Genomic DNA, 27,985 nt, shown 5'->3' on the forward strand with positions numbered 1-27,985 from the left:
CCCGCCCGCGGCTCTCACCCGCACGTTCTTCTCCATCTCCAGCAGGACCCGCTTGTGCTGTTCGGCGATGGCCAAGGTGGCACTATGCACCCGCTGGTAGATCTGCTCCCCCTCTTGGGTCTGGAACGTGTACAGCCCCTCGCCCGCGTCACACATCCTGCTGAGCCGCAACACGGCCACCGATGAGATCAGGGGGCCGGCCCGTGCTCGGGCACACGCGCCTGTGCGCTCACACGCCACTCTCAGGCCGCCTTCCCATGTGGCCAAGGGGCACGGCACAGGTGTGTAAATGTAGCCGGTTCACGCTGGCTTTGGGGTCCCCACTGGCAGGTGAGCCCATCAAGACCTCCAGGAGGTCCCCTGACCCCCCAAGTCTGGATATCTGGGCTACCAAGCATCTCTCTCGGCGTGTAGAGACACCGAATCTCCACAGGGACAGCCGTGACCTACCGTCCCCCCTCCCTGGGGGCCAAAAATCTTCCAGCCTACAGCCGGACCTGGCCTGGAGCTGAAGAGGCTTCTGAGAAGGGAGCCCGGAGGAAGCCGTGGACTGAAGGGATGGGGAGGAGGGAGGGGGAGGGTGTGCAGGATCCTACCGGCCAGCCTCAAAGGTGAAGCGGGTCGCATCCCGACCGTAGCGACGCAAAGAGCAGAGGGGCCACGAGACGAGCTTGACGCGGGGGTTGTGCATGTCCCAGAGGTAGATGTTCTCGTGGGTGATCTGCATTTTGCACTCTCCGTACACGTCCAGGTTGGGGCAGGGCAGCAGGAAGACGTTGAAACGCTCTGCAGGGAGAGGGGGAGGGGTCTGCTGGAGCTTCCTGGGAGAACTGCCCCACTCGCTCCCGGCCTCGCAAAACTGCCCGCTCTTGGAGCCTTGGCTCCCCCAACTATTCTCGTTACCGTCGTCACTGTGGTATTTGTTAAGTGCTTGCTACGTGCAAAGCACTGGGATAGATACGAGATAATCAGGTCAGTCGCATCCCCGTCCCACATAATAATTGTGGTATTTGTTAAGCCCTTACTATGTGCCAGCCACTGTACTACGCACAGGGTTGGACAAAGTCCCTGTCCCCCATGGGGCTCACCGCCTTAATCCCCATTTTCCAGATGAGGGAACTGAGGCCCAGAGAAGCGAAGTGGTTCGCCCGAGGCCACACAGCAGACGAGTGGCGGAGCCGGAATTAGAACCCGTGACCTGACTCCCAGGCCCGCGCTCTATCCACTATGCCATGCTGCTTCCCTACTCATCAGGTTCACACTCTCAGGATGAGAGAGAACAGGTATCTTATGCCCATTTTACAAATGAGGAACCTGAGGTGCCGAAGTGAAGTGACTTGCTTAAGGTCAAACAGCAAAGTAGAAGAGTCGGCCTTAGAACCCAGGTCTCCCAGCGCCAAGGCCCAGGCTCTCTCTGCTAGGCCACGGCACTTCTCTTACCTGTCTGCTCACACTGTACCCCCGGGGCCAGCAAGTCAGGCTCTCCCAGGCTGATGTCATTGAGTCGGGCCCCCAAACACTCCACTGAAAGTGTCTTGTACCACTCCTCTGCCTCCAGCTCTGAAAAACAGAAGCCCCGTCACTTGCTCCCCAGCCCCATCACACCTAGGTCCTGCGAAGAGCAAAGATCAAATGACTCAGAGAGGGTTGGGGTTGAGGTTGGAGGGGAGCACAGTTCCCCTCCGTGATGCCCAAATGGATTCTCCCACTTGGCCTCAGGGGAAGTCTCCTTCGCCTCAGGCGCTGCAGGTTGACCCCTGAGAAATGCTCTTCCTCTGGCTCGGATTTCGGGCGGGAGAGTCTGTGGGCTCCTCGCCAGAGAGACATCCAGGTTGTGGACCGGACGACCTTTGCCCCCAGCCTCTGACACTCCCCTCGGAGGTCTGTGTTTCAAGGGTCAAATCCCAGCTCGCCTTACTGCGCCAACCTCCCCGCAGACCTCCCTGCCTCCAGTCTCTCACCGCTCCGGTCCGTACTTCACTCTGCTGCCTGGATCGCTATTCTAAAACGTCCCTCGGCCATCCTCCCGTTCCTTAAAGATCTGCAATGGTTACCCAATTCCTCCCCGCATCGAGTAGCATCTCCTTTTATGTCCCTTTTTCAGCTAGGCCCAGGAAAACTGGCCCCATTCCATTCCCCCAGTTCTCCCATCACCACCTCGCCAGCAACACGGTCCCCTGGACTTTTCTAAACCTCATGCTGTTAGCCGTGCTCGGCCTGGCTCTGGGCCTTAGTCTCTCTCCGCCCACAGAACCGGGCTTGGTCATCCCATGACTGCCAGCCCAGAGCTCTCCCCTCCCCGTTCCCTCCCACTCATCTCCGTCAGGAGATCCCAGGGAATGCCAAACCCGGACACCTACCTGAGTCACAGGTGAACGTGCGGGCCGAGTCGTCGCTGAAGATGATGGCCACGGCCTGCCGCTTGGTCTCTTTGGGGAGCCTCGTGACACACTTGACATTGCTGATCTCTGTCACCTATTACGGACGTCAAGGAAAATTCGGCTTCTGACCATCCCTACCCATCTAGGGAGAGGGGCTGGGGCCTCGCCAGTTAATAATAATAATTATAATAATGGTATTTTGTTAAGCGCTTACTATGTGCCCAGCACAGTTTTGTTCTGTTGGGTTGTTTTTTTGGTATTTGTTAAGCGCCTACTATGTGCAGAGCACTGTTCTAAGCGCTGGGGTAGATACAGGGTAATCAGGTTGTCCCACATGAGGCTCACAGTCTTAATTCCCATTTTACAGATGAGGTAACTGAGGCACAGAGAAGTTAAGTGACTTGCCCACAGTCACACAGCTGACAAGTGGCAGAGCTGGGATAAGCTGTTCTAAGCTCTGGGGTAGATACAAGGTAATCAGGTTGTCCCACGTGGGGCTTAAGGTCTTAATCCCCATTTTACAGAAGAGATAACTAAGGCTGAGAGAAGGTAACTGACTTGCCCAAAGTCACAGAGCGGACAATTGGTGGAGCCGGGATTAGAACCCATGACCTCTGACTCCCAAGTCCGTGCTCTTTCCTCTAAACCTTGCTGCTCTCCTTGAACAGGGAGGAGCAGCATGGCTTAGTGGATAAGGCACGGGTTTGGGAGTCCAAAGGACCTGGGTTCTAATCCTGGCTCCGCCACAAGGCTGCCGTGTGACCTTGGGCAAGTCCCCTCACTTCTCTGGGTTCAGTTACCTCATCTGTAAATCGGGGATTAATATTGGGAGCCCCACGTGTCCAACCTGATTGACTTGTATCTACCCCGGGGCTTAGAACAATGCTAAGCACATAGTAATCACTTGACAAGTTCCATTAATATTATTATTTTTATTATCAGGGAGATGTGCTTTGCTGCCATCCAGCCTCTTCAGCCCCTAGGCTCCCTCCCTGATGGGGTGAGGAGGGGATGAGGCTCTGCCGGGGAGGAGGGAAGTGAGACAGACCGGCTGGAGCAGCCCAAGCCCAGCCCCTGTCTAAGGAAGGGCCGCGGGCCCCGGGACAACGAGGGCCCGCTCTCCAAGGGCAAGGCTCACCTTTGGGCATCCCCGGAGACACACCGACTTCTCATCCGGGTACTTCTCCAGCCTCTGGGGCCCTTTGCTGGAGGACTTTCTGAACACCAACCAGCACCGCCGATAGATCTGCCGGGGAGATGAGGCCCGCGAGGTCAACCTGGGACCATCCTCCCGGTAAGGGGCCCCTACCCGACTCCCGCGTGGTAACCTTCACCAGCCTTCAGGTTCCGGCCGGTGGGAGGGCTGGGCTGCAATAGCCCCCTCAGCCACAGGAGACCGGGTTACACAGCATTTCAATCCTGGGGACGGAGCCAGGAGGCCAGGAGAAAACCAGGGAGTTAAGTGACCTCAACGGTGGGGCTGACGCTTTCTCCCACAATTCCCCTCCATCTCTCCGAATCCCCTTGAAAACAAGAGAAAGCCACCTCTGCCCAACTCCCCGAGAGGTGACCGATGTGAGGGGCAAGATCGTGATCAGCCCGAGGTGGGATATTTTAAGCCCCAAAGACACCAGCATCAAAATGGAGGGGCAGCAGCCCGGCCTGACAACGCCCGAGAAGCCCCAGGAGAAGTGAAGTGGGGAGGGGGAGGAAGCAGCGTGGCCTAGTGGAGCGTGTGCAGTCAGAAGGATCCGGGTTCTAATCCCAGCTCTGCCACTTGTCTGCTGTGTGACTGTGGGAAAGTAGCTTCAGTTCTCTATGCCTCAGCTTCCTCGACTGTAAAACAGGGACCGTGTCCAACATGATATCTACCCCAGTGCTCAGTACCATGCCTGGCACACAGTAAGACCTAAACAAATAACACTATTATTATCAGTCCCAGGAGAGGTAAAGTGGGGAGGGGAGGAACCCCAGGAGTGGTGAAACAGGGAGGGATGGGAGTATACCTATATTTTCTTAGATTATAAGCCCCCTGAGGACAGGGAACATAACTAATTTCCACCTGTGTTTTCTCTCCCAGCACTCAGTACAATGCTCTTCATATAGTAAGCACTTAATAAATACTAGTACTAATCGAAAGAGCCCGGGCCTGGGAGTCAGAGGACGCGGTTTCAAATCCTGGCTCTGCTAAGTGTCTGCCATGTGAACTTGAGCAAGTCACTTAAATTCCCCATGCCTGAGTTACTTCATCTGTAAAATGGGGATTTGATCCTATTCCCTTCCTACTTAGACTGTGAGTCCCATGTGGGACAGGGTCTGTGTCCAACCTGATTTACTTGTATCTACCCCAGCGCTTAGAAGAGTGCTTGGCACATAGTGCTCAACAAGTACCATAAAAAAATATACTACTATAATCCGGTCCTGGATCAGGATATAACGGCTCAGTGTGGTTCTATCGGATGCGTAAGCCTCTCGAGGCAGAGACCAAATCCCTGCCAGCTCCTCTCCCTAACAGTGCCAGGCTCTTGATTCTGGGTTCTTTAGGATGAGACAGTTTTCCCACTGAAAGTCAGCAGACGCTGCCTAAGGGAGAAAGGCGTGCAGGGATTCCTCTCCCGTGGTGGAAGTGGGGAAAGGGAAGCACAGACAGCGAAGAGGATTTGAGCACTGACTTAAGCACGGGGTTGTTACAAAATGGTATCTGTTAAATGCTTACTCTGTGTCGGCCCCGTACTAAGCACTTGGGTAGATACAAGATAATCAGATTGGACACAGTCGCGTCCCACAGGGGTTCACAGTCTAAACTCCATTTTACAGATGAGGTAACTGAGGCACAGAGAAGTTAAGTGGCTTGCCCGAGGTCACAGGGCAGGCAAGTGGCAGAGCTGGAATTAGAACTGGAATTAGAACACAGATCCTCTGACTGCCAGGCCCTGCTTTTTCCACTAAGACATCACAGTGGGAGACTGGAACACATCTGGAAATAAATCTAGGACTCCTGCCTCCCAGCCCAATGCTCCAGCCATTGTAATCGGAATCACAGAACCTTATCCCTGAAGGGTCATCCCCATGGAAGCCCTGGACTTCAAATCCTCCAGCTGCTTCTCACATGAGTCAGAAGGGAAGAGCCATTCGAAGACAAAAGAAAGAGGGTCACCACACTTTCTCCTCAGTATCCACTCAGTGTCTGCTGAGCAAGGGCACTTAGAGCTATGCCTTGGCCATATCTGGGAGACTCCGGAGCTTGGAATTTGCAGACCATCATTCTCCCCATCTTCGAAGCCCTACTAAAATCACATCTCCTCCAAGAAGCCTTCCCTGACTAAGCTCTCGCTTCCCCATCCTATTCACCCTCCCCATGCACTTGGACCTGTTCCCTCTAAGCACTTTGATACTCACCCCAACCCCTCAGCACTTCTGATCTTATTCTTTAACTCTGTCGCTTCCCCCATCTGTAATTTATTTTAATGTAAGCTCATCGTGGGCAGGGAACTATGCCTACCAAGTCTTGTTATATTGTACTCTCCCAAGCATCTACTACACAGTAAAGGCTCAATACATGATTGATTGAATAAATGCAATTGATTGAATGTCTGACTCCTCCTCAAAACTGTAAGCTCCTTGTGGGAAGGGAACAGTTTTACCAACTCTGTTGTACTGTATTGTTCCAGATCCTTAATACATACTCTGCACATATTTAGTGCTCAATAATTGCCACCGATGGAACGACTGGAGCTTCTGCTCCATAAAGCCCAGACGATGCCCCTCAATCTCCGATTCTCACTGCACATGGGCCATTTCTTCAGCCTCCAGGAGTCTGAAGGTCAATCAATAAATTATTGTTTACGTGGGCAGAGCCCTACACTAAGCACTTGGAAAAGTCCAATAAAGCAGAGTTGGTAGACACATTCCCTGCCCACAACGAGCTTACAGTCTAGAGAGGAGTGTGGTCTTTGTCCCTGCCCTGGTTGATGAAGGGAAGCCCCCTAACCTGCCCCCACCCCCCCAAGGCGGTAGAGTTTAATCGTCAGCAGTGGCCTCCCTTCTCTGCTCACTGCACCACACTCCCGTCCCTCTGAGGCTGGAAATCAAAGCCAAGAACAGGAGTCAGCCACGTGAGTCCAACACTCTTGGTACTTTCCGTCACTTGGGTCTTGGTCCGTTCCCGTATTAGGTGAGGATGACGGACAGGTAAGTCTGAAGCCAAGGCAGCCACTTGTCAATCATTGCTAGTGAGCAGCCCCCTCCGAGCCTGGACCCTCTGACCTCCCACCCGCCCCTCGAGCGGATCACAAGACTACACCTCACTAGCTAAGTCTCCCGGGAGCCTCTGACCCTGAAATGAGGCCAAAACCCCAATTCTCCCCTCTCCACCACAACCCGATCCTGCACTTAAAGCGACAAGAGCGTTGCCTTGGTCTCGGCTGAGGAGCCTTCAAGCTCCGCCCTTCCTTCCTTGGGCCTCTGCGGCCCAGGGCTGCCCTCACCTACAGGGGAATTGAGGACTTTAGAGAGCAAGATGAGGAGCTGCAGACTCACACCTCAGCTCTGCCTCCTCCCCTCCCTCCGGCCTCCTAAACCCCTGACCCTTGACCCCGCCTCTCTCCCCTCGGCCAGGGCCTCTCCCTTCTTCCCCTGTTCTCCCCTCTGCTCCCCCACCTCAAATACAGCTCTGGGTCTGGGTTGCTGCTTCTGCTCCCAAGCTACCTGGGATGCTGAAGGAAGGTTTAAAGACTGGGCTCAGGGGAGACTCTCCTTGGGAGGAAAGGGGATGTGGAAGCGGCCGACGGCTTCTCCGCTCCACGTGGGCCCTCGGCCTCTGCGCCGACCTCTGCGTGTCTCTTTGTTCTCAGCCTCAAGAGGCTTCAGCTTCAAATTCCTTACCATCAGCTTTAAAGCAGTCAATCAGCTCACCCCATGCTACCTCACTAATCTCCTACTACAGCCCGGCCCGCACACTCTGCCCCTCTAGCGCCAGCTTGCTCACCGTGCCCCGATTCATTCATTGATTCAAGCACATTTATTGAGAGCTTACTGTGGGCAGAGCACTGTACTAAGCACTTGGGAGAGTAAAATATAACAATAAACAGACATATTCTCCGCCCAAAACAAACTTTAAGTCTAGAGAATCTCGTCTATCTCGCCGCCAACCCCTTTCCTATGTCATCTTCCTCGTTAGAACTCCCTCCCTTTCCATATATGCCAGACCACCACTCTCTCCACCTTCAGAGCATTATTAAGGCCACATCCTCTCCATGAGGCCTTCCCTGATTAAGCCCTCTTTTCTCCTTCTGCATTGTCCATGCACTTCGATCTGTGGCCTTTGAGCATTTGATATTCATCCCTCTTCCAACCCCACAACACTTACGCACGTATTTTTAAATTATACATTACAAATTACTTATTTAGTTATATTAATGTCTGTCTCCCCCTCTAGACTGTAAGCTCATTATACATGTCTGCTAATTCTGTTGTACTGCACTCAACCAACTGCTTAGTACAGTGCTCCGCGCATAGTAAGCGCTCAATAAGTACGACATAATTAAGAGGACTCACCTCTTAGAGAAGAAGAGGAAGTCAGTGAGTACTCCCCTTCCCGCTTAGGAAGTGAGGGGGTCAGGGGCTACTTTGTGGGTAGGTGGGCTCGCACCGGGGCAGAGCCAACTCAGGAACGCAGAGAGTGTATTTGTACAGATCCAGGATTTTTCCTCGGGTCACTGCAGATCCCCTCTGGCAAGTGAGGGCTTCACGGCTCGGGGCGACTGGCCCCTTCCCCTCACTGCCCCCACCGCAGGATGGGTCATTCAATCCAACCCAGCACACTGATCCCAGGAGAAAACAGGGCGACGGGAGTTTGGAAAGGCCCCTCTCTTACTGGAGCCTGGTTTCAGGCCCCTCCCAGGGCGCTGGAGTACTTGGAGGGCCCAGCCAGGCCCAAGAGGAGAGGATTTTTGTTCTTCTAGGGGCTCACCCTGGCTGCCCTCCACCTTTCCCGCCATTCCAGCCGCTTTCTCCTCTCCACACCCAAGCTGGCATCGGCCAAGTCATTTCCTCTGCTGTGGCTCCAGGGCTCGAGAGGGGAAATGGCTGAGGGGAGGAGTGAGGTCTGAGTCTCACTGGAGCTTCCCCGGGAGGTGAGCCTGGCCATGACAGCCCTCAGGGGAGCGAGCAGAGGCTAAATCCTGGGCCAGCACCGCTGGGGGGACTGGGTGGAGTTGAGAGCGGCCCGGGGTGGGGAGGGACAAATCAGGAAACAAAAGAATGCCAACCCACTTGGAGAATCCCAAGGGCCCGGATCGGCTCGGCTCAGCCACAGCACCTTGACTCACCACGGCTCAGGAAGTCCCTGCTGGGGTCCGGAGACTTGGCCGTTTGCTGCTGGAAAGGGCAGGGCTCGTGGGGACGGAGGAGAGGGGGCCGACCGACGGTTGGGACAGGGGAACACAATGGTCATGGCTAAATTCCTACTTATTTTCACCGAAATCAACCAAAGCAAAGAATTGCCTCTGTACCTCTCTGATTAGCTTGCCTTACTGCCTTCATCACCCTCCCTCCTCACCTACTTAACATAGAAAAATAAAAAGAAAAAACCCAGCCACAAGCAAACTGATTGGGAGGGGAGATAATGTGCTTAAAAGAAAAAGGGGTCTCTGGGGCCAGACCGGTTTCTGCCAAACCCCATCCCAAAGGGATGCCTGCTTCACAACACAGTCGCGATCCTGGATGTCCAGGGCAAATGCCTTGGAGACAACTTTATAGCAGACTCATACACACATGCACAAACCCACACACTCACACACACTCTCCCAAGCACACACACACTCTCTTCTATGCAGACACACACATATACACTCTCCCAAGCACGCACACACACATACACACACACTTCTATGCAGACACAGACACATACACACACACACTCCAACCCTTCACCGGGGCTTCCGGGGTAAAGCCAGCAAGGGGCGGATTCTGGGGGCGGTTATCACATCGATCCCTTCCTAAGTCCCGGGGGTCCTCCAACCAGAAGCCGCTCAGCAGCCGGCATTCAAAGACCGGTTTCCACATTCCCAGATCACCCCCCGCTTCGGGTCCTCGAGCAGCACCGGCTGCCCTCAGTGAGCGCGTCATTCTCCGCGCCTCCGTCTCACTCACCCCGAGTTTCCTGCTCTTCATCTTCACGTAGCCTTGCTTGACGATGTCATTAAAATTGGTCGCCATGGCGTCGCCGCCCCCCTCCCCCCCAGCTTCCTCCCCCACGGCTGGACTCCGTCCGTCCGGCTGAGCCGGCCGGGATCCGCTCCTCGGGCTGGCTCCTCTTCCCGCCGCCTTCCTCCGGGCTTCTCCGGCTGGCTCCAGTCACCTGTTCCCGGAGGCTCCCGGGGGGGGGTCCGTCTGGAGGGTCCTTCTCACCTCACGCACCTCAGCAGCAGCAGCAGCAGCATTGTTCTAGAGGTCCCTTCTCACGGAGCCCTCCCCTGTGCTGGCTGGGAAATAAAAATGACAGAGAGATTAGAGGTAGTGACATCTTGCTCTTTCTCTCTGCCCCTTCCCTCCTTCTTCCCAGCTCCCCACGCTCATCTCTCCCCGCAGGCCCCCACCCCACGATTAAACCATTCAGGAAAACCGAGGTAGAGTCCACTGCCAGAAGAAATGGAACAGCCCAGTTTCCTCAGCTGCTGCTTAACCCCTTCCTCTGTGGAGCGGCTTTCTCTGCCAGGCTGGGGACCTGTGGAAAGGGGCTGGGCTGGGGGGAGGAAGGATCAAATAGAAGCTGGCAACGGGGGCGCGCTGACCACCGGGGACTCCACCCTAGCTCTGCAGAAATGGTCAGCAGTGAGCAGGCCCCCGCCCCCAACCCGGCCACACCGAGAGCTCCCCCGGGGCCAGTTATGGGCTTCACCACCTTGGCTCGTTGGTCCTGCAGCAAATCTAGGGCACCACGTTAGCAGGGCACCATGCTTCCGGGGTACCACGCCACCAGCCACTCTGAAGTGACAGCCCATGCCTCCCCCAGGTTTCTCTGTGGCTCCACTACACTCCAGTGAGTTTCCCACTGTATCTAGCTGGGATTCCGGGCCTCAGAGGTGGGAGATTCCTCGGGGAAAAAAGCAGTGACGACAAGGAAGCTGGCTTCCCCACGGGGAGCAGCGATAGGAGGAAAGGGGTAAAAGGTGTGGTCTTTTGTGCAGGACTTGAGGGAGAACAAGGACTCATGAAAGAATTCCGGGTGACTCGGAGGTAACATACAACTAGGGAAGCAGCAGGACCTAGTAGATAGAACATGGGCCTGGGGGGCAGGAAGATCTGGGTTCTAATCCTGGCTCCACCACTTGGGCAAGTCACTTCACTAGACCTCAGTTACCTCATCTGTATAATGTGGATTAAGACTGTGAGCCCCATATGGTATATAGACTGTGTCCAATCTGGTATCTACCCCAGTGCTTAGTACAGTGCCTGGCATGTAATGTTTAACAAATACCATTAAAATAAAACAAACTTGTACCCTTTGTCTGCAAGAGACTCCAGGATACCTCATCTCTCCGTTTGCCAGTGAGAGATCAACCCCGGCATCCGCACCGGGGAACGGCCTAGTACCTTCTCTCCACCCTTATATTTCGGAGCCTTCTGCACATTCTCCATTTAAATTCATTTACATGTATTGACAGGACATTTTCTTCCATACTTCTGCTGCCCACATGTATAGCCTTTGGCGGGGATCTTGTGTCTTTCAGCCTACCCTGTAAGATTAGAAATTCCTGGAGGGCAGGGACCGTGCCCCTCACCCAACAGCACTCCCTTAAGCACTTACCATAATGCTCTGCTCACGGGAAGTACCCAATCAATACTACTGATTAGAACTGAAATCAAGTGGGCAACCATCCAGAGCTTTCTGGGGCTGGAAGCAGGATCCCGGCTCCTGGCAGCACTGGCACGCTCTGGGCAGAGCCAGTACACAGTGGCACTCATAGTCTGGGTTCTTCTTGGTACTGGGGTAGGGCTGGCCAGGCTTCTCGTAGGGAAACACCCCCAGGGGAATTCCCGCTGCCGGGACCAGTGCCCGCCTGCCCCGGTGGCACTCTCGCCGCCAGCCCGGGCATCAGCATGGCACCACGGCAGCCCTGATTCCCGGGACTGCTCAACAACACCTGAGTGGCACTCACTCCCCGGGCTAGTTTCACTGGAGCCAGGCAGGAGTCCCTCCGGCCAGGAGGAGAGCCCCAAGGGCCAGGCTGAGGTAACAGCTTGGTACTAATTAATCTCCGGGAGCCCTCCTGGTCTGTCAGTCCCTAACGAGGAACAGATGGGGCGGCTCTTTGGGCACAGTTAAACAATGGGACTGGAATCGGGGAGAGGTAGCAATCTCTATCCTTCAATGCTTCACCCCCCCGCCACCCCCACATCCTTCACCTCATCTTTTCCATATCTTTGTCTCTGTCCCTTCTCTCTAGGAATCTCCCTTCTGCTTTCCTCTTTGGGGTTGAGAGGTGTAGGTTTGGAGGGGAGAAGCAAAGGAGAGATTTTTCATACCCAACTCAACCAGTTGTTCAAAGCCTCAGCCCCTCCATCCCACTCCCACCGTCCTTCAGTCCTCCCCAGGCGGCCTCTGCTTTAGATAATGACCACATACATACAGATATCCTATGCGGCTCCAGAAGCTGGGTCACTCTCGAGGTGCAAAGGTTAGTGCAAATGGTGAAGTTATTACTTCTTAGAATTACTCGCCCTCATGCTTCCAGCCTCCCAGATTCCGACTGAGGCAGAAACAAGGGCATGAGCATCTGGCAAAATGGCAAAATGGTTCCTTGCCTTGAGACTCCCAGCTGCCAGGAGGGCCCAAGGCCTGAAGCTAATAATCTACAACACCATAAGAAGCATCGTGGCTTAGTGGATGGAGCAAAGGTCAGGGAGTCACAAGGACCTGGTTCTAATCCCAGCTCTGCCGCTTACCGGCTCAGTGACCTCGAGCAAGTCACTTAACTTCTCTGTGCCTCAGTTCCCTCATCTACAAAAATATGGATTCACTACCTGTTCTCCCTCCTACTGGGACTGTGAGCCCCATGAGGGACCTGATTATCTTATCTGTCCCTGCGCTTAGTACACAGTGAGCATTTAACAAATGCCGCTATTATCATCTACCCCAGTGCTTAGTACAGAGCATGGCACATAGTAAGCACTTGCCTGGTTACTGGTTTTGATGTCTGTCTCCCCCCTCTAGACTGTAAGTGGTTGTAGGCAGGGATTGTCTCCCTTTATTGCTTTACTGTACTTTCCAAGAGCTTAGTACAGTGCTCTGCACACAGTAAGCACTCAATAAATACAACTGAATTGAAATACCATAAGAATAATAATGATTATAATATTTGTTAAGCACTTACTATGGATCAAGCACTGTTCTAAGCACTGGGGTAGATAGAAATTTATCAGGTTGGACACAGTTCCCAGTCAAAGTAGGAGGGAGAACAGGAACTTTCCCATTTTACATCTGAGGCACAGAGAAGTAGTCACTTGCCTAAGGTCACACAGCAGGCAAGTGGTGAAACTGGAATTAGAACCCAGGTCTTCTGATTCCCAGGCTCTTTCCACTAGGCCACCCTGCAAGACACAAACCTATCCCTGGGAGAGGTTGTGTTGTGGTTGAATATTTCAGAACCTGTCCGCCCTCCCTCCCTCTTAGACTGTGGGCCCTACATGGGACAGAGACTACGCCTGACCTGATTATACTGCATCTACCCCAGCATATAATTCAGGGCTTAGCACATAGTACCATCATCGAAAGAAAAAAAAAATCGGTGTCAACAATGTGTTACTGCTGCCATGGTCCCCGCCTCTAGGAATGGGAATGTGTCTGCTTTTATTGTTGTATTTGTACGCTTCCAAGCACTTAGTACAGTGCTCTACACACAGTAAGTACTCAATAAATACAATCGATCGACTAATGCATGGTGCACCTACAGTTTGGCTCCAGAGACACTTCTCCACTCTCTGGACCCAGCCAAGGGGCTACCACACCAATTAGGAAAAGTTCCAATTAGTTTTTTAAAGAGGCTTTCCAAGGTTGGACCATCCAGAGTCTTATCTGTCAGCTCCTCTAAAGTATGTTTGCAAAGCGAGGTCATGTCATTCCTTCCACAAGCCCAATCCCCCCCTCACCCTAACAGATGCATCAGTAATCTTCCCTTAAAACCAACAAAACAAGGTGTCAGCAGCCCAGGTCTAGGGATTAACCCTATATCCCATCTTTCCAAGAAATAAAGGTATTCATTCATTCAATCTTATTTATTGAGCGTTTACTGTGTGTAGAATACTGTGCTAAGCTTCGGAGAGTACAATATAACAATAAACAGACACAATGATCTTATAGTCTAGAGGGTTTAAGCTCCTGTGGGCAGGGAATGTCACTGTTCATTGTGGTATTGTACTTTCCCACGCGCTTAGCTTATAGTAAGCGCTTAGCACATAGTAAGAGCTTAACAAATACCATCATTATTATTACAGTGCTCTGCACACAGTAAGTGCTCAATAAATAGAATTGAATGAATGAATATATAGCTTTGGAACAACCTCAAAATAACAAAACCAGCCAACAATTCCTAACCTCAATTCCGGCTAGTTCTTTTGGGATCGGTCCTCCCCGTCTAGACTGTAAGTTCATTGTGGATGGGGAATGTGTCATATTGTACTTTCCCAAGTGCTTAGTACAGTGCTCTGCACACAGTAAGCACTCAATAAATGCAATTGATCAGTCAATAATGCTAACCAACCAGGTCAGAGGCCAGCCACATAAATGAAGACCCAGAAACAGAAATGAAAGAAAAAGTGAGGCAGGAAGAAGAATATGTGGGGGAGAGTTGGAGGGAAGCAGCAGAGCCTAGTGGAAAGGAATTGGGCATCAGAGGATTTGAGTTCTAATCCCAGTTCAACCATTTGTCTGCTGTGTGACCCGAGGAAGACAACTAAGTTCTCTGTGCCTCCCTTCACTCATCTGTAAAATGGTGATGAAATGCCTGTTCTCCCTCCCCACTCGGAGTGTGAACCCCCTTTGGGACAGAGGCTGTGTCCAACTTGATTATCTTGATCTACCATAGTACAGTGTTTGGCTTATGCACTTAAATACCACAATTATTATTAATAGTATTATTAGAGGAAAAGCAGCATAGCTTAGTGGGTAGAGCACGAGCCCTGGAGTCAGAAGGACATGGGTTCTAATACCAGATCTGCCCCTTGTCTGCTGTGTCACTTTGGGCAAGTCATTTCACTTCTCTGCGCCTCAATTACCTCATCTGTAAAACAGAGAGTAAGACTGTGAGCGCCAACGGAACAAGGACCGTGTCCAATCTTGTATCTGCCCCAGCACTTTGTACAGTGCCTGACACAAATACCATTTAAAAAAAGAGAGAATAATAATAATACTAATGAGAAGCAGCGTGGCTCAGTGGAAAGAGCAGGGGCTTTGGAGTCAGAGGTCATGGGTTCGAATCCCAGCTCTGCCACTCTGTCAGCTGTGTGACTGTTGGCAAGTCACTTCACTTCTCGGTACCTCAGTTATCTCATCTGTAAAATGTGGATTAAGACTGTGAGCCCCACGTGGGACAACCTGATTCCCCTGTGTCTACCCCAGCGCTTAGAACAGTGTTCTGCACATAGTAAGCGCTTCACAAATACCAACATTATTATTATTATTAATAATAGAGAAGTTAAGTGACTTGCCCACAGTCACACAGTTGACAAGTGGCAGAGCTGGGATTCCAACCCATGACTTTGGACTCCCAAGCCCATGCTCTTTCCACTGAGCCACGCTGCTTCCCTAAGGAAAAGGAGAAAAGGAGAAAAAGGAGAGGAAATGTAGGAGGAGGAAAGAAGTGACGGGATGGCACTCAGTAGTGCTAACTGAACAGAAGAACCAAAAAGAAAACATAAGATCTTTCTGATCTTATGAAAAAGATCAGAAAGGATTAGGGTCAGATTCTACAGGGGGCGAAGGGGGAAGGAGGCTGCAAAAATAAGGGTCAGAAAAAGAACAAACCCTCAGAGGAAAACCCAAGCAGACCCACAACCTCTAATCAGCAATCACCACCAGCCATGTATGAAACTTAAACGAGGAGACCAAAGGGACTGCAGTAAGGGGACCTTCCCGAAAGAAGGGGTGGAAAGAGATCCTAAGGACATTGAGGAAAAACCCTGCTTAAGCCTAGAGGTGGAGAGCCAGGGTGCAGAAGACATCTCAAAAAAAGCATTCCAGAAGCTCTGGATGAGAGGGAAGGGTTTTGCCCTGCAGACAGTGAGCTGGTTGTCAGAAGGGAACATGTCTACCTACCTGTTGTAATCAATTGTATTTATTGAGTGCTTACTGTGCTCAGCACTGTACTAAGTGCTTGGGAGAGTACAAAATAACACAGTTGGTAGACACATTCCCTGTCCACAACAAGCTCTCAGTTATTGTGGTCACCCAAGCGCTCAGTACAGTGCTCTGCACACAGTAAGTGCTTGACAAACATGATTGATTGATATACTACTGATTGATTTGCTATGTGAATTCATGTAGTCACTTTCCCTCTCTATACTGTGGTTTCACCATCTGCACAACCCTCACTGGGGTGCTGTGCGGATGAATCGGATAACACCTGGATACTCCTCTGAGCTCCTTGGGAACAAGGCACTAGATAAATACAGTTTCCCAGCTTTAGGAGGGTCCACTGATCACTTTTACTTTTCTCCCCTGACTCCCACCGTTTTTAAATTCTTTACTGAACCCTGGGGATTTCCAGGCTTGAATGTTGAGGCTTGGGTATCAAAACTCAAAACCAGTAATAGAATTGCCTATGATAGATCCTATCCACTGTGAGAAACTGAGGCACAGAAGGGCAATCCGTGCAGAGTGAGACAGGGGTGAGGTCTTCAAGCCATCTCTACGGGCTCTGGAAAAGTCATTTCAGAGGGAGATCAGGGAGAGGCACCCAGTCACTCAAACAATCAAGAGTATTTATTGAGCACTTGCTCTTACCCATCGGCCTTCATTCCATCCTGGGCCAATTCTCCAAAAACAACAACAAAAAAGGCAGGTGGAGGGGGGGCCTCTTACTGCCAGATTTGGGTCTGATTCACAGTCCCCCCCCCCCTTGGATGAACAGTGTCCACAAGAGTCATGGAAAGAAGTAGGTCCATCAAAGGGAGGGCAGAAGCAAATCCCAAGTGGTAAAGGGAGGGTCGGGGGAACAAGGGAAAGTGGGAAAGGAGAAAAGGTTAAGAGTCAAAATGGGCAGAGAAGGATTCATTCATTCAAACGTATTTATTGCACACTTACTGTGAGCAAAACAGTGGGCCTAGTGTCTAGAGCACGAGCCTGGGAGTCTGAAGGTTCTAATGCCGGCTCTGTCACTTGTCTGTGGTTAACCTTGGACAAGTCACTTCACTTCTCTGCGCCTCAGTGACCTCATCTGCAAAATGGGGATGAAGACTGCAAGCCCCATATGGGACAGGGACCGAATCCAACCTGATTAACTTGTATCTCCCCGAGTGTGTAGTTAGTACGATGACCGGCACCTGGTAAGCGTTTAACTAATGCCCTTAAAAAGAAAGAAAGAAAAAAAAACTCACCTGCTAATAAAGCTCTCTAGAAGGGGAGCCCCGAAGAGGAAGGATCTCCCTATCCCACTGCAGCCCCCGACTTTTAATCAGCTCCTGCACCTATTTCCCTGCATCTACTTTGCCTGCGGCCTCCGGGACTTTGTCTCCAGAAAGACACCCGCAGGTGAGGAACCAATAAGACGGCAAGCTGACATCAGGGTGTCCCCCCCTCCCCACTCACAAACCCCATCTGATCTTATCGATCCCCGACAGAAAGCACCACCCTGTCCCCTCTTTTATCCTCCCACCCCCCGCAAAAGCCGCCTCTGCCCGAGGATCTGATGAGCAGGTTTTTCTCCCGCATCAGGAAAGTTCAGAGGCTCAGATCCAGGGATGCTCGGGTCCGGCTCACCCGGGAGTGTGATTTTTATCGGGGAAAAGTCTGAGCCGCCCACAGTCTCCACCGCCGAGGGCAACTCCAAACAATGCGATCTTATCAGAGGTGGCAAAGAACTGATCAAATAGCCAGGGGAGAGACAGTCAACAGGAAAGCTGGGAGCAGAGGTGGAGAGGGCTGGGGGATGGGGGAATGGCTTACAAAACTTCATTCCAGGCTCGGAGGACGTGGTGCAGACGAATAATAATAACTGTGGTATTTTTTTAGGCACCTACTGTGTGCCAGGCACTGTACTACGCGCTGGGGTGGATACCAGCAAATCGGGTTGGACATAGTCCCTGCCCCACGTGGGGCTGGCAGTTTCAATCCCCATTTTGCAGGTGAGATAACTGAGGCACAGAGAAACTCGTTGTGGGCAGAGGATGTGTGTATTTATTGTCGTATTGGACTCTCCCAAATGCTAAGTGCAGTTCTTTGCACACAGTAAGTGCTCAGTAACTACAGCTGAATGAAGTGAAGTGACTTGCTTAAGGTCACACTGCAGACAAGCGGCAGATCTGGAATTAGAACTCAGGTCCTGAGCTCTATCCACTACACCACACTGCTTCTGGGGTTTTAGCTTCCTTTTTTAGCAGCAAAGTGACACCGAGATTTTAGTTCAGCCACAGGCCAGGAGGTGTGCAGTTCCCATTACATTTTCCCCTCGATTCCCTAGGGAGCTTCCTTTTGTCCCCATCTCTACTCCATACCTTTCACAGGCCTCCGAGAAGCCTTCTGGCAATAGCTGGGGCTGGCTGGCTCTCGCCTGTTGGACATCTACTAGTCAACCATCCTGTGTCCATCTGTGTCCAGCTCCAAGTTTGAGGCCTTTGGGACCTGGGGATCGGATTTAACTCTGTGTCCATCAGTGTCCGGCTCAAGTTTGCGGCCTTTGGGACCTGGGGACCAGATTTAACTCTGTGTCCATCAGTGTCCAACTCAAGTTTGAGGACTCTGGGACCTGGGGACCAAGATTCAATTCCATGTTCAGTGTGGAGGGCCTGGCCACTTACTGCTGCTCAAGAATCGTTTAGTCAAAAGTCAACGGCTCAAGGCTGCCTCCGTCGCCCTTCGCTTGGTCACCCGGGCCGCGGCCAGGGCTTGCGTGGGTCCCTGCGACCAGCACCCCCATCCACAAGGGGTTTATTTCGGCGAGGCCCCTTCTGCACCGGTTTTGCTCCCGAAAGAAGGGCCTGGAGCAGCAACTTCCAAAGGCTGTGCTGAATTTTTTGCCAACAGAGCACCACACAGGGAATGCGAAGGGAAGAAGTCAAACAAAAGAGCAAAATGGGGCTGGGCAAAAACAGTGGTTAGATGCAGGCGAAGGGGTTGTATTAACCGGGGAACTGGGGTGACATTGAGTCTCCAGCTGGGGAAGAACAGGGCTAATCTAGAAGCTGAGAAAAAGGAGGAGGAGGAGGAAGGTGGCCAGAGTTGGGAGCCCCTTCAATGAACTGACCCTTTGATCTTTACCACGTCGGGATGACTCTCACCCTTTAAAACAAGCCCGACTCTCAGGCCCTCCGGTTTCTGCCCCTTGCCCAGGTTTGCCCAGGTTAAAAGGATCCGGCACCTCCCCCGGCAAATGCCCACACCCCCAGAGACCTGGGAGGGGTGGGCGGTTATTCTCTGCCACTGCTGGAATGTTTTGACCCAACCACCAAATTCTCCCCATTGGGGGGGGGGGGGGGCCCAAAATACACAAATAAAACCTTGTGCCCCACGATGTGCAATCCCTCCGGGATAACCTCTTCAAAGACCCCGGCTTCCTAAAAGGCAGCCGACCCTTACTCGTCAGGACCCCCTCCCCCCAAATCTAACGTTTCCGTTGATTTCCTCTGCAACTCCCCCCCGTCCGAGGCCGGGCGGGGTTGGCAGGGTGGGCACGGGTGGGCAAGGCTGCCCATCTCCCGGGGGATGGGGATGGCACGGACGCGGGGATGGAGGGGGAGGAAGGGATGGAGGGGAGGGGATGGGACCCCCCCCCCAGAGGTGCTTACCTGGGCAGAGGCCGGTGGGGTCCGGGCTCCAGGGGGCAAGGGTGGCACATGCCCGCTCTCCCGGCCGCTGTGCCCGGCCTCTCCCTCCCGGAGACGCGGCGGCTCCAGCAGGACCGGCCCCGCCCCTTCCCGGCACCGTAATCCTCCGAGCCGACGGGCACCAGCTTCCCAAACCTCACCTCTCCCCCTCCCCAGGGGCCCTCCTGGCTCTCCACAGTAAGAACAACAACAATCAGCATCACAGCGTGGGCTCCTGTGCACAGGCCTGGGAGGCAGAAGGACCTGGTTTCTAATCCTCCCTCGGGCCCGGAATGCCCTCCCTCCTCACATCCTCCAAACTAGCTCTCTTCCCCCCTTCAAAGCCCTACCTCACCTCCTCCAGGAGGCCTTCCCAGACTGAGCCCTCCCTTTCCCCTCCCCATCGCCCCGACTCCCTCCCTCTGCTCTACCCCCTTCCCCGCCCCACAGCACTGGGGTATATTTGTACATATTTACTATTCAACTTTATTAATGATGTGTATTTATCTATAATTCTATCGATCTACTTTGATGCTGTTGACGCCTGTCTACTTGTTTTGTTTTGTTGTCTGTCTCCCTCCCCCCCTTCTAGACTGTGAGCCCGTTGTTGGGTAGGGATTGTCTCTATCTGTTGCTGAATTGTACTTTCCAAGCACTTAGTACAGTGCTCTGCACACAGTAAGCACTCAAAAGATACGATTGAATGAATTAATGATTTAGGGTGAGTCACTTCACTTCGCCATGCCTCGGTTAACTCATCTGGAAAATGGGACTTAAGACTGTAATAATAATAATAATGATGATAATTATGGTATTTAAGTGCTTACTATGTGCCCAGCACTGTTTTAAGCACTGGAATAGATACAAGGCAATCAGGTTGTCCCACATGGGGCTCACAGTCTTAATCCCCATTTTGCAGATGAGGTAACTGAGGCACAGAGAAATTAAGTGGTTTGCCCAAGCTCACACAGCAGGCAAGTGGCAGAGCTGGGATAAGAACCACGTCTTCTGACTCCTAAACCCGTGCTCTTTCCGCTAAGCCACGATGCTTCTCAAACCCTGTAAACCCAATATAGGACAGGGACTATGTCTAACCAATTACATTGTCTCTATCCCACGCTTAGTACAGTACCTGTCACCTAGTTACATAGTAAGCGCTTAAAAAATACCGTTATTAGGATTATGATTATTATCATTATGGCATTCCATTCATTCACTTGTCATTTTGCTTCTTTGTGCCTCAGTTACCTCATCTGTAAAATGGGGATTAAGACTGTGAGCCCCATGTGAAACAGAGATTGTCTCCAAACTGATTACCTTGTATCTACTCCAGCACTTAGAAGAGTTGGCGCATAGTAAGTACTTAACAAATATCAAAATTATTATTATTCATTCAATCGTATTTATTGGTGCTTACCGTGTGCAGAGCACTGTACTAAGCGTTTGGGAGAGTATAATAGAACAATAAACGGACACATTGTCTGCCCACAATGAGCTGACAGTCTAGAGGGGGAATTTGCATTTAAGTGCTTACTATGTGCTAAGCACTGGGGCAGATGCCACGCAGTCAGATCTGACACAACCCCCTCCTACATGGAGCTCTAAGGGTGAACAGGTATTGAATCCTTGTTTTACAGATAAAGATGGTGAGGCACTGAGGATTGAGCGACCTGCCCAGAACATGAAAATGGAGGATCAGGATTAGAACTCAGGCCCTCCGACTCCCAGATCCTTGCTCTTTCCACCAGGCCACTTTGCCTCAACTGCCGCACACTCAACCTTACCTCCGGCGGGGCCCAACCCACCCAACCTTTCCTCTCTTACTATACCTTCATTCATTCATTCAATCCTATTTATTGAGTGCTTACTGTGTGCAGAGCACTGTACTAAGCCCTTGGAAAGTACAATTCAGCAATGGAGAGACAATCCCTGCCCACAATGGGCTCACAGTCTAGAAGGGGGAAGACAGACATCAAAACAAGCAAACGCACATCAATAGCATCAATACACTCAGCTCTAAAACCCTCCTTTTAGCTCCATTTTGTCACAGCCTTCCCGGCCAGCCATCCTCACTCCCTCCTCAACTCCCCTCAGCATCCAGCTCCTGCTCAGTCCCTAGTTATATACCAATTCCTCAGCTCCTCTCATCCCCCCAAGCCCTCTCTCACACAACATTCCCTAGCTCCCTGTCCTATGGCTCTCAAAAATTCCAGGCACCCCTTTGCCACCCGCGGATAGATTTATTTGAAATAATCCCACTAATTATTAAAATATCAAACATAAAAACTAGTATGTATTTACCACGTGGGAACAACTAGTGTTCAAATTTGCCCATTTCTAATGGCATTCAAACCTTTTTGTTCTGCACATGGCGAGGACAACCGTCTTACATTAATCTCTGTGCACCGGACCTAATTTAGGTTATATAAGTAAGGAGACATGCACCAGCAGATGCTGGGTGGAAATTTGCTGAACGTAGATAATCTCTGGGCATTAAAAATAAAAATAGAGGACATAAAGGTGTCTGGAGATGTGTAAGTACTGGACAAGGGATAGACCAAATTGGATGCAGCATGGCCTGGGAGTCAGAGGATCTGGATTGTACTCCCAGCTTGACAATTTGCCTGCTGTGTGACCTTGGGCAAGTCACTTTACTGCTACATCTGTAAAATGGGAATTCAGTACCTGTTCTCCTTCCCCCTTAAACTGTGAATCCCATTGGGATAGAGGCTGTGTCTGACCTGATTTTCTTGAATCCAATCCACCACTTAGTACAGAGCTTGGCACAGAGTAAGTGCTTAACAAATATTATTATTACTACTACTACTAATAAAGACCAGACAGGCTGGTAGAAAACCAGGCAGATGAAAGCTCTAATCTCACCCCACCTCTTTCTACATCAATCTGTCATATTTATTGAGCACTTACAGTGTGCAGAACACTGTACTAAGCACTTGGGAAAGTACAATATAACAGAGTTGGTAGACACATCCCCTGCCTACAATGAGCTTACAGCCTACCATTAGGGAAGGCAGACATTACCATAAATAAATAAATAACAAATAGGTTAAAAAGTGCTATCGGACTGAGGGAGGGGTGAATGAAGCATACAAATCCAAGAGCAAAGGCATTGCAGAAGGGAGTGGGAGAAGAGGAAATGAGGACTTGGGCTGCTTGGAGATGTGCTTTAAATAATAATAATGATAGTATTTGCTAAGCGCTTACTATATGCGAAGCAAGGCATTTTGTCCTCTAGAATCAGTTGTTTGAACCATCCCTTACTAGTCGTATTACCATGGCCACTTGCCTGACTTCGGTGCTGTGTAACATGCCCTCCGCCCCCCCACCAAATGACCACCCCCACTCTCCTCACCCTCCTTTTTCCCAGAACACTCAGTCAAATCCCTGTCCATAGCAACATCCGTATGCCTCTGGCCGTTGCTTCCTCAGTCTCGTTCTTCCTACCTTTCATGGACCCAATTTTCGCTCCTCAGATAAGGGCAGGAAAACTCCCAACGGCTCTCCCGTTGAAGATCCCAAGATCCATTCCAGGACCTGAAACCCTCCGGTACTGTCAACTTCAAGTTCTTGACCACCTGGAAATCTGTTTTTTCTACCCCTGACCCTATCGGCTCTTCTTTGAACCTCAAAGACTCCTCACCAGAGCCTTTTGAATTTTCCTCTGTTGTCGCGCACCACTGAGACAACCAGAAGGACCTAACACATTTTACAGAAAAGAAAAATGAGCTGTCAAAAGGCAAAGTGGAATATTTTCCCTGGGCCAGTGGGGACTAAGCAGCTTTCTTTGTTTACGTTTTGCCGTTCATTCACGATCATTCAGCTGGCCTCTCCGTCTCTCCTCCAACCCAAAGACAGTAGCTCACCCTAGCAATTCCCGACTCGGGAAGGCTCTATCTGACGAATGACTTAATTTAGTTCCGGCCAAATTGTCTTGGTCTTCTCAGCAACCACACTGCTCCAATCTGGCAGGAGCCAGGAGGGAGCTCCTTCACTGCACCAGCCTGCTGACGGCTCTACCCTCTGCATCCAGGCTCCCATCTGTATTTGCTTTTTTCTTTGCATATATTCTTTGTATGTGCTCAATTCAATCTTTGAAGAATCCTAACTCCAAATGCCTGCTGTCTACGTGAAGGGGACCCTCACTGGGAAGGCAAATAAGAGACCACCCCAGGCCTGAGTCTTGAGACCGGAGCGTCTGTGCCACGGTCCATTCGATTTGCCGTTGATTAAATTTCGGTTCCGTGGTTTATGCTCTTTCTGTGTCAGGAGATTCGATTTAGTTTTTTCTCTCAACTGTGAGGTCCTGGGCTGTTCTAGGGGCCTCGGGCTCCGTTTGCTTAACTAGCAAATGGCTTAATTTGGCTGGAGCGGAAATGGAATTTGGCAGAGATGGCAAGTGAGAGCGCTGACAGATTTGGACAATCAAGGAAGTTTCTGATTAAACCCCAGCAATTTCATGACCTGCCCCCAGGTTAGAAACTGAACTTCCGTTTCTATGATGACCGCCAAGTTTCACCTCCCCTCTGAGGATCCCAAAGTACTGGTGAGCTTTTTCGTCCCCATAAATACAAATGAGAAAACTGAGACTTTTTAATGGTAATTATTAAGTGCTTACTGTGGGCCAAGCATTGTACTAAGAGATGGGGTAGATACGGGAACATCGTATCCATTTGAGACTCTCAGTCTTAATCCCCATTTTACAGATGAGGGAGCTGAAGCACAGAGAAATTAAGTGACTTACCCAAGGTCACACAGCAGACAAGTGATGGAGCCGGCTTCAGTACCCAGGTTCTTCTGACTCCCAGGGTGGTGCCCTATCCAGTAAGCCATGCTGCTTCCCTGTGGCATGAGGAAATATCCTCAGACTGCAAATGAGTCTTCATCGGAGCCCACATACTATCGTGGCGTTCTGCTGTACCATGTGCCAGTAAGATGGGTCTGGGATTTCTTTCATCAGGCTGGTGGGGAGGAGCTGACGGCTGGGTGTTGGGACAAGGTATCAGCAGGCTGCAGGATCCAGAATCCTGAGACACACGCCATGGTTCTAGGGATAAGTCGATGGAAGCTTTTAATGGCTGATTTTCCTCTCAGATTGTTCTGCGTGGCTCTTTCAAGATGATGGCTTCCAATTATCAGTCACCAAACAGGAAAGGCACCTGAATTATTGCTCACGGTTCCTTAAATTATAGGTCCAGTGTGCAACAAGTGTCATAAAGAGGAGATGAAAAAAAACCAGAAGGCATTGTTTGGTCACACTCTATATCTGCACCTGGAATATCGTGTGCATTTCTGGACACTGAATTTTAAGTTTGTGAGGTTATGATGAAAATTATGGAATTTATTAAGGGTTCGTGGCGTGCTAAGCACTGTACTAAGCACTGGGGTAGATACAAGATAATCAGGTCAGACCCAGGACCCACATGGGGCTCACAATCTAAGTTAGTCAGTGGGTCGTTTGTATTTATTGAGAGCTTTCTGCGTGCAGAGCACTGTACTAAGCACTTGGGAGAGTACAACATAGCAATAAACAGACACATTCCCTGCCTGTAAGGAGCTTACAATCTAGACGGGGAGAGTTGGCGTTAGAGTGAGTAAAAGTATTTCATCCCCATTTTACAGGTCAGGAAACTGAAGTCTGGAGAAGGTAAGCAACTTGTCCAAGGTCACAAAGCAGGCAAATGGAGGAGCTGGGATGAGAACCCAAATCTTCTGACTCCCAGACCTGTGCTCCTTCCACCAGGTTATGCTGCTTCTCCAATGGAGAAGGACAACCAAGATGGCTAGGGAAATGGAGAAACTGCCATATGACAATTAATCTATGGAGTTGGGATTCTTCAGCCTGGAGAAATGCCATGTTGGCAGAGGTCAACACTTGAAGTCTACAAAATCACAGAAATGGTGCGTAGGTCAAAAAATGAAATTTTTGTTCTCCAAATCACCTCAACCAGGCAGAGGTAACACCCCATTGAAGCTTGATAGGTTCAAAACATCAAAAGTTAACACTTCTTCACACAGTGAGCGGTAAGCATATGGAATTCGTTACCACAGGAAATTGTGCAGGCAGAATGTATCAGTAGGTTCATGAGAGGTTTGGATTAATTTGTGGATGAGAGGTTCTTAATGGGTCACTAGAGGTAAAGTTGAGGTTATTAGATGTTAGCTCGTTGTGGTCAGGGAACGTGTCTACCAACTTGTATTTTTGCAAGGACTTACAGTGCTCTGCACACAATAAGCATTCAGTAAAATACCATTGATTGATTAATTGATTAGGTAGTGCATCCCTAAATATTAAAATCTGATGTCAAAGAAGGAATCATCACACAATTCCTATAAGCATCCTGTTGCCACTATCAGAGACAGAATACTGGACTAGATGAAACATTGATCTGACTAAATACTGGCGTTGTTCATGTTTTTAGCATTTACCCCAAGTATAGTTGCAGAACTGGCTATTCCTGAACCATGTCAAGAAGAAGCAAGGGAAATTTATTTGAGATACTGGTCATAAGGGAAAGAGCTTTAGTAGGTACTGAATAAAATTCTAAGCAATTCTAGAAGAATTGGAGAGTTAGCCAGAGCCCTTCCTAATAAGGCACTAAAGTTGTTTCATTATTTATTAAGTACTTACTAAGTAGTGCCAGGCACTGTAGTAAGCACTGGGTTAGGTACAAGCTAATAAGGTTGAACAGAGTCCAGGGACCTCGTGGCTCATAAACCTACTTCCCATTTTACTGAGGCACAGAAAAGCTAAGTGACTTTCCCAAGGTCACAGAGCAGACAGGTTGGCAGAATTAGGATTAGAACGCATGTCCTCAGACTCCCAGGCCCATGCTCTTTCCACTAGGCCATGCTGCTTCCCAGTTGGATGGATGAGAATCAGTCTTCCATTTTCCAGGAGGGCAAATTAAGACAAGGAACCTTGCTGGGCTCTAAACTGTACTCTCACAAACCCTAGTCATTTTACTTTGCAGAGTAGAGGTGTCAATAGTATAGAATAATCAATTAATCAACCATCGGTATTTATTGAGCTCTTAGTGTATGTAGGGCAATGTATTAAGCGCGTGGGAGAGTACAAACAACAGTAAAATAGACACATTCCCTGCCCACAGTGAGCTTACAATGACTGCTTCTCCTTTCCCCTTCACACCCACACTCATGAAGGGCAGACCATCAAAAATGACAGCGAGGAAAGACAAAATCTTGTGTCATGTGGCTCTCACGAACTCCATTGCTTCAGGTTATGAACATGACCGATGGAGTGTTGTGATTTTTGAGAAAGAAAAATCATATTTATAGGTATAACCTCAGCAGTGATACCATCCAGTGTATAATCACGGCAACCTTCATCCTGTTAATGGTCCCAGGATAAGTGATCCCTGGAGCTCATCGGTAAGAGAGAGCAGATTTTGTGTGCGTATGAACGTGTATGTGTGTTGGTTTTGTTTTTACACTAGCACTTAAAATCGTTTCTCTCAATTTAGACTGTGTTCTATTTCCAGCTTCAAAATGCTCAGTGGAATCAAAAGTGATTTAGGAGCCATCTTGGGGCCAAGCAGAGGAAGATACTGTTTTCTTGCTGTATTTTCACCTTGAAATCTCAGAAATCTATAGTAGAGGAGATATCTGGGTGTGGGGGGGGGGGGGGGACGATTTCAGAACACACAGGCTCTCATGGCAGACAGGGAGCCTAGGGTCGAATTCCACCCCCAGCTGGGAACACCTCATTCTCCCAGAGACGTTTTTATTAGATTTCATCATGGGGCATTTTGTGTAACCTGGTAATGAGGAGTCTCTCCCAGAAAAACGTGGGCTAGACACAGCAAGAAGGAGTCACGGATCCCTAGCCTCGGCCTGCGGGGAGCCCACACCTCCTCCTTTGACTGTGTCCCCCTTTCCTTCCTTCTGTGGGAGGACCCCTTTAAGTTTTCCTACTGCGTGTTGGGGACTGGAGAGCCCCCTCCCCTAAACTGGCCAGCTCTGGTTCATTCAATAGCATTTATTGCACACTTACTATGTGCAGAGCACTGTACTAAGCGCTTGGAATGTACAAATCGGTAACAGAGACAGTCCCTGCGCTTTGACGGGCTTACGGTCTAATCGGGGGAGACGGACAGACAAGAACGATGGCGATAAATAGAATCAAGGGGGAGAACATCTCATTAAAACGTCTGGTGTGACCATTGCCGTCCCCTCTGCCCCCGGACCCAAGCTGGCCTTTCTTGGTGTCCAGGGTGGCGGCGAGGGGATTGCAAAACCCCTCACTGACCCCTGTCCTTGGGGTTTCCCCCTGCCTCTTGGGCCTAGCTGCGCTTCAACACGATGGAATACAGCAGAGAGAGAGGGTGCATTTGGCTGCAGGGGCTCAGCCTAGCTCCGCCCAGGCACTTAGCCTATGAATCCCACCTCCACCGGGCTCGGCCGTGGGGACAAAGGCTTGGGAAGGGAATCCTTAGGTCCCGAGCTCTCTGAGGACCACTCTGCACCGTAGCCCTTTGACCTCTTTCCCTTGAAGCTTGCCAACCACCCTCCCCGAGCAACACCACCGCCCTGCAGACTCCGGTCTG

General features: G+C 50.7%; 1 protein-coding gene and 1 long non-coding RNA gene across 4 annotated transcripts in view; one reads left to right on the plus strand and one right to left on the minus strand.

Moving 5' to 3' along the window:
- Positions 1–19,487, minus strand: part of DOK4 (docking protein 4) — a 22,226-nt gene extending 2,739 nt beyond the window's left edge. The window contains exons 1-7 of one of the 3 annotated variants that reach the window (XM_029075114.2): positions 19,383–19,487; positions 9,534–9,865; positions 3,520–3,627; positions 2,361–2,475; positions 1,441–1,560; positions 597–786; positions 19–157 (exon numbers count right to left, since the gene is read on the minus strand). In XM_029075114.2, coding sequence (XP_028930947.1) covers positions 19–157; positions 597–786; positions 1,441–1,560; positions 2,361–2,475; positions 3,520–3,627; positions 9,534–9,599 — 738 coding nt within the window. In that variant the 5' untranslated portion in view covers positions 9,600–9,865; positions 19,383–19,487. Of the gene's footprint in view, positions 1–18; positions 161–596; positions 787–1,440; positions 1,561–2,360; positions 2,476–3,519; positions 3,628–9,533; positions 9,866–18,092; positions 18,275–19,382 lie in introns of those variants that run through there. The other 2 variants (XM_029075111.2, XM_029075112.2) reach the window with 2 other exon arrangements.
- Positions 17,051–23,331, plus strand: LOC114815051. The gene is made up of 2 exons (XR_003762846.2): positions 17,051–17,130; positions 22,895–23,331. It is a non-coding gene; the product is annotated as an uncharacterized LOC114815051 (long non-coding RNA).
- The last annotated feature ends 4,654 nt before the right edge of the window (positions 23,332–27,985 follow it).

Source organism: Ornithorhynchus anatinus, chromosome 11, assembly GCF_004115215.2.
Source record: "Ornithorhynchus anatinus isolate Pmale09 chromosome 11, mOrnAna1.pri.v4, whole genome shotgun sequence".
Taxonomy (NCBI): domain Eukaryota; kingdom Metazoa; phylum Chordata; class Mammalia; order Monotremata; family Ornithorhynchidae; genus Ornithorhynchus; species Ornithorhynchus anatinus.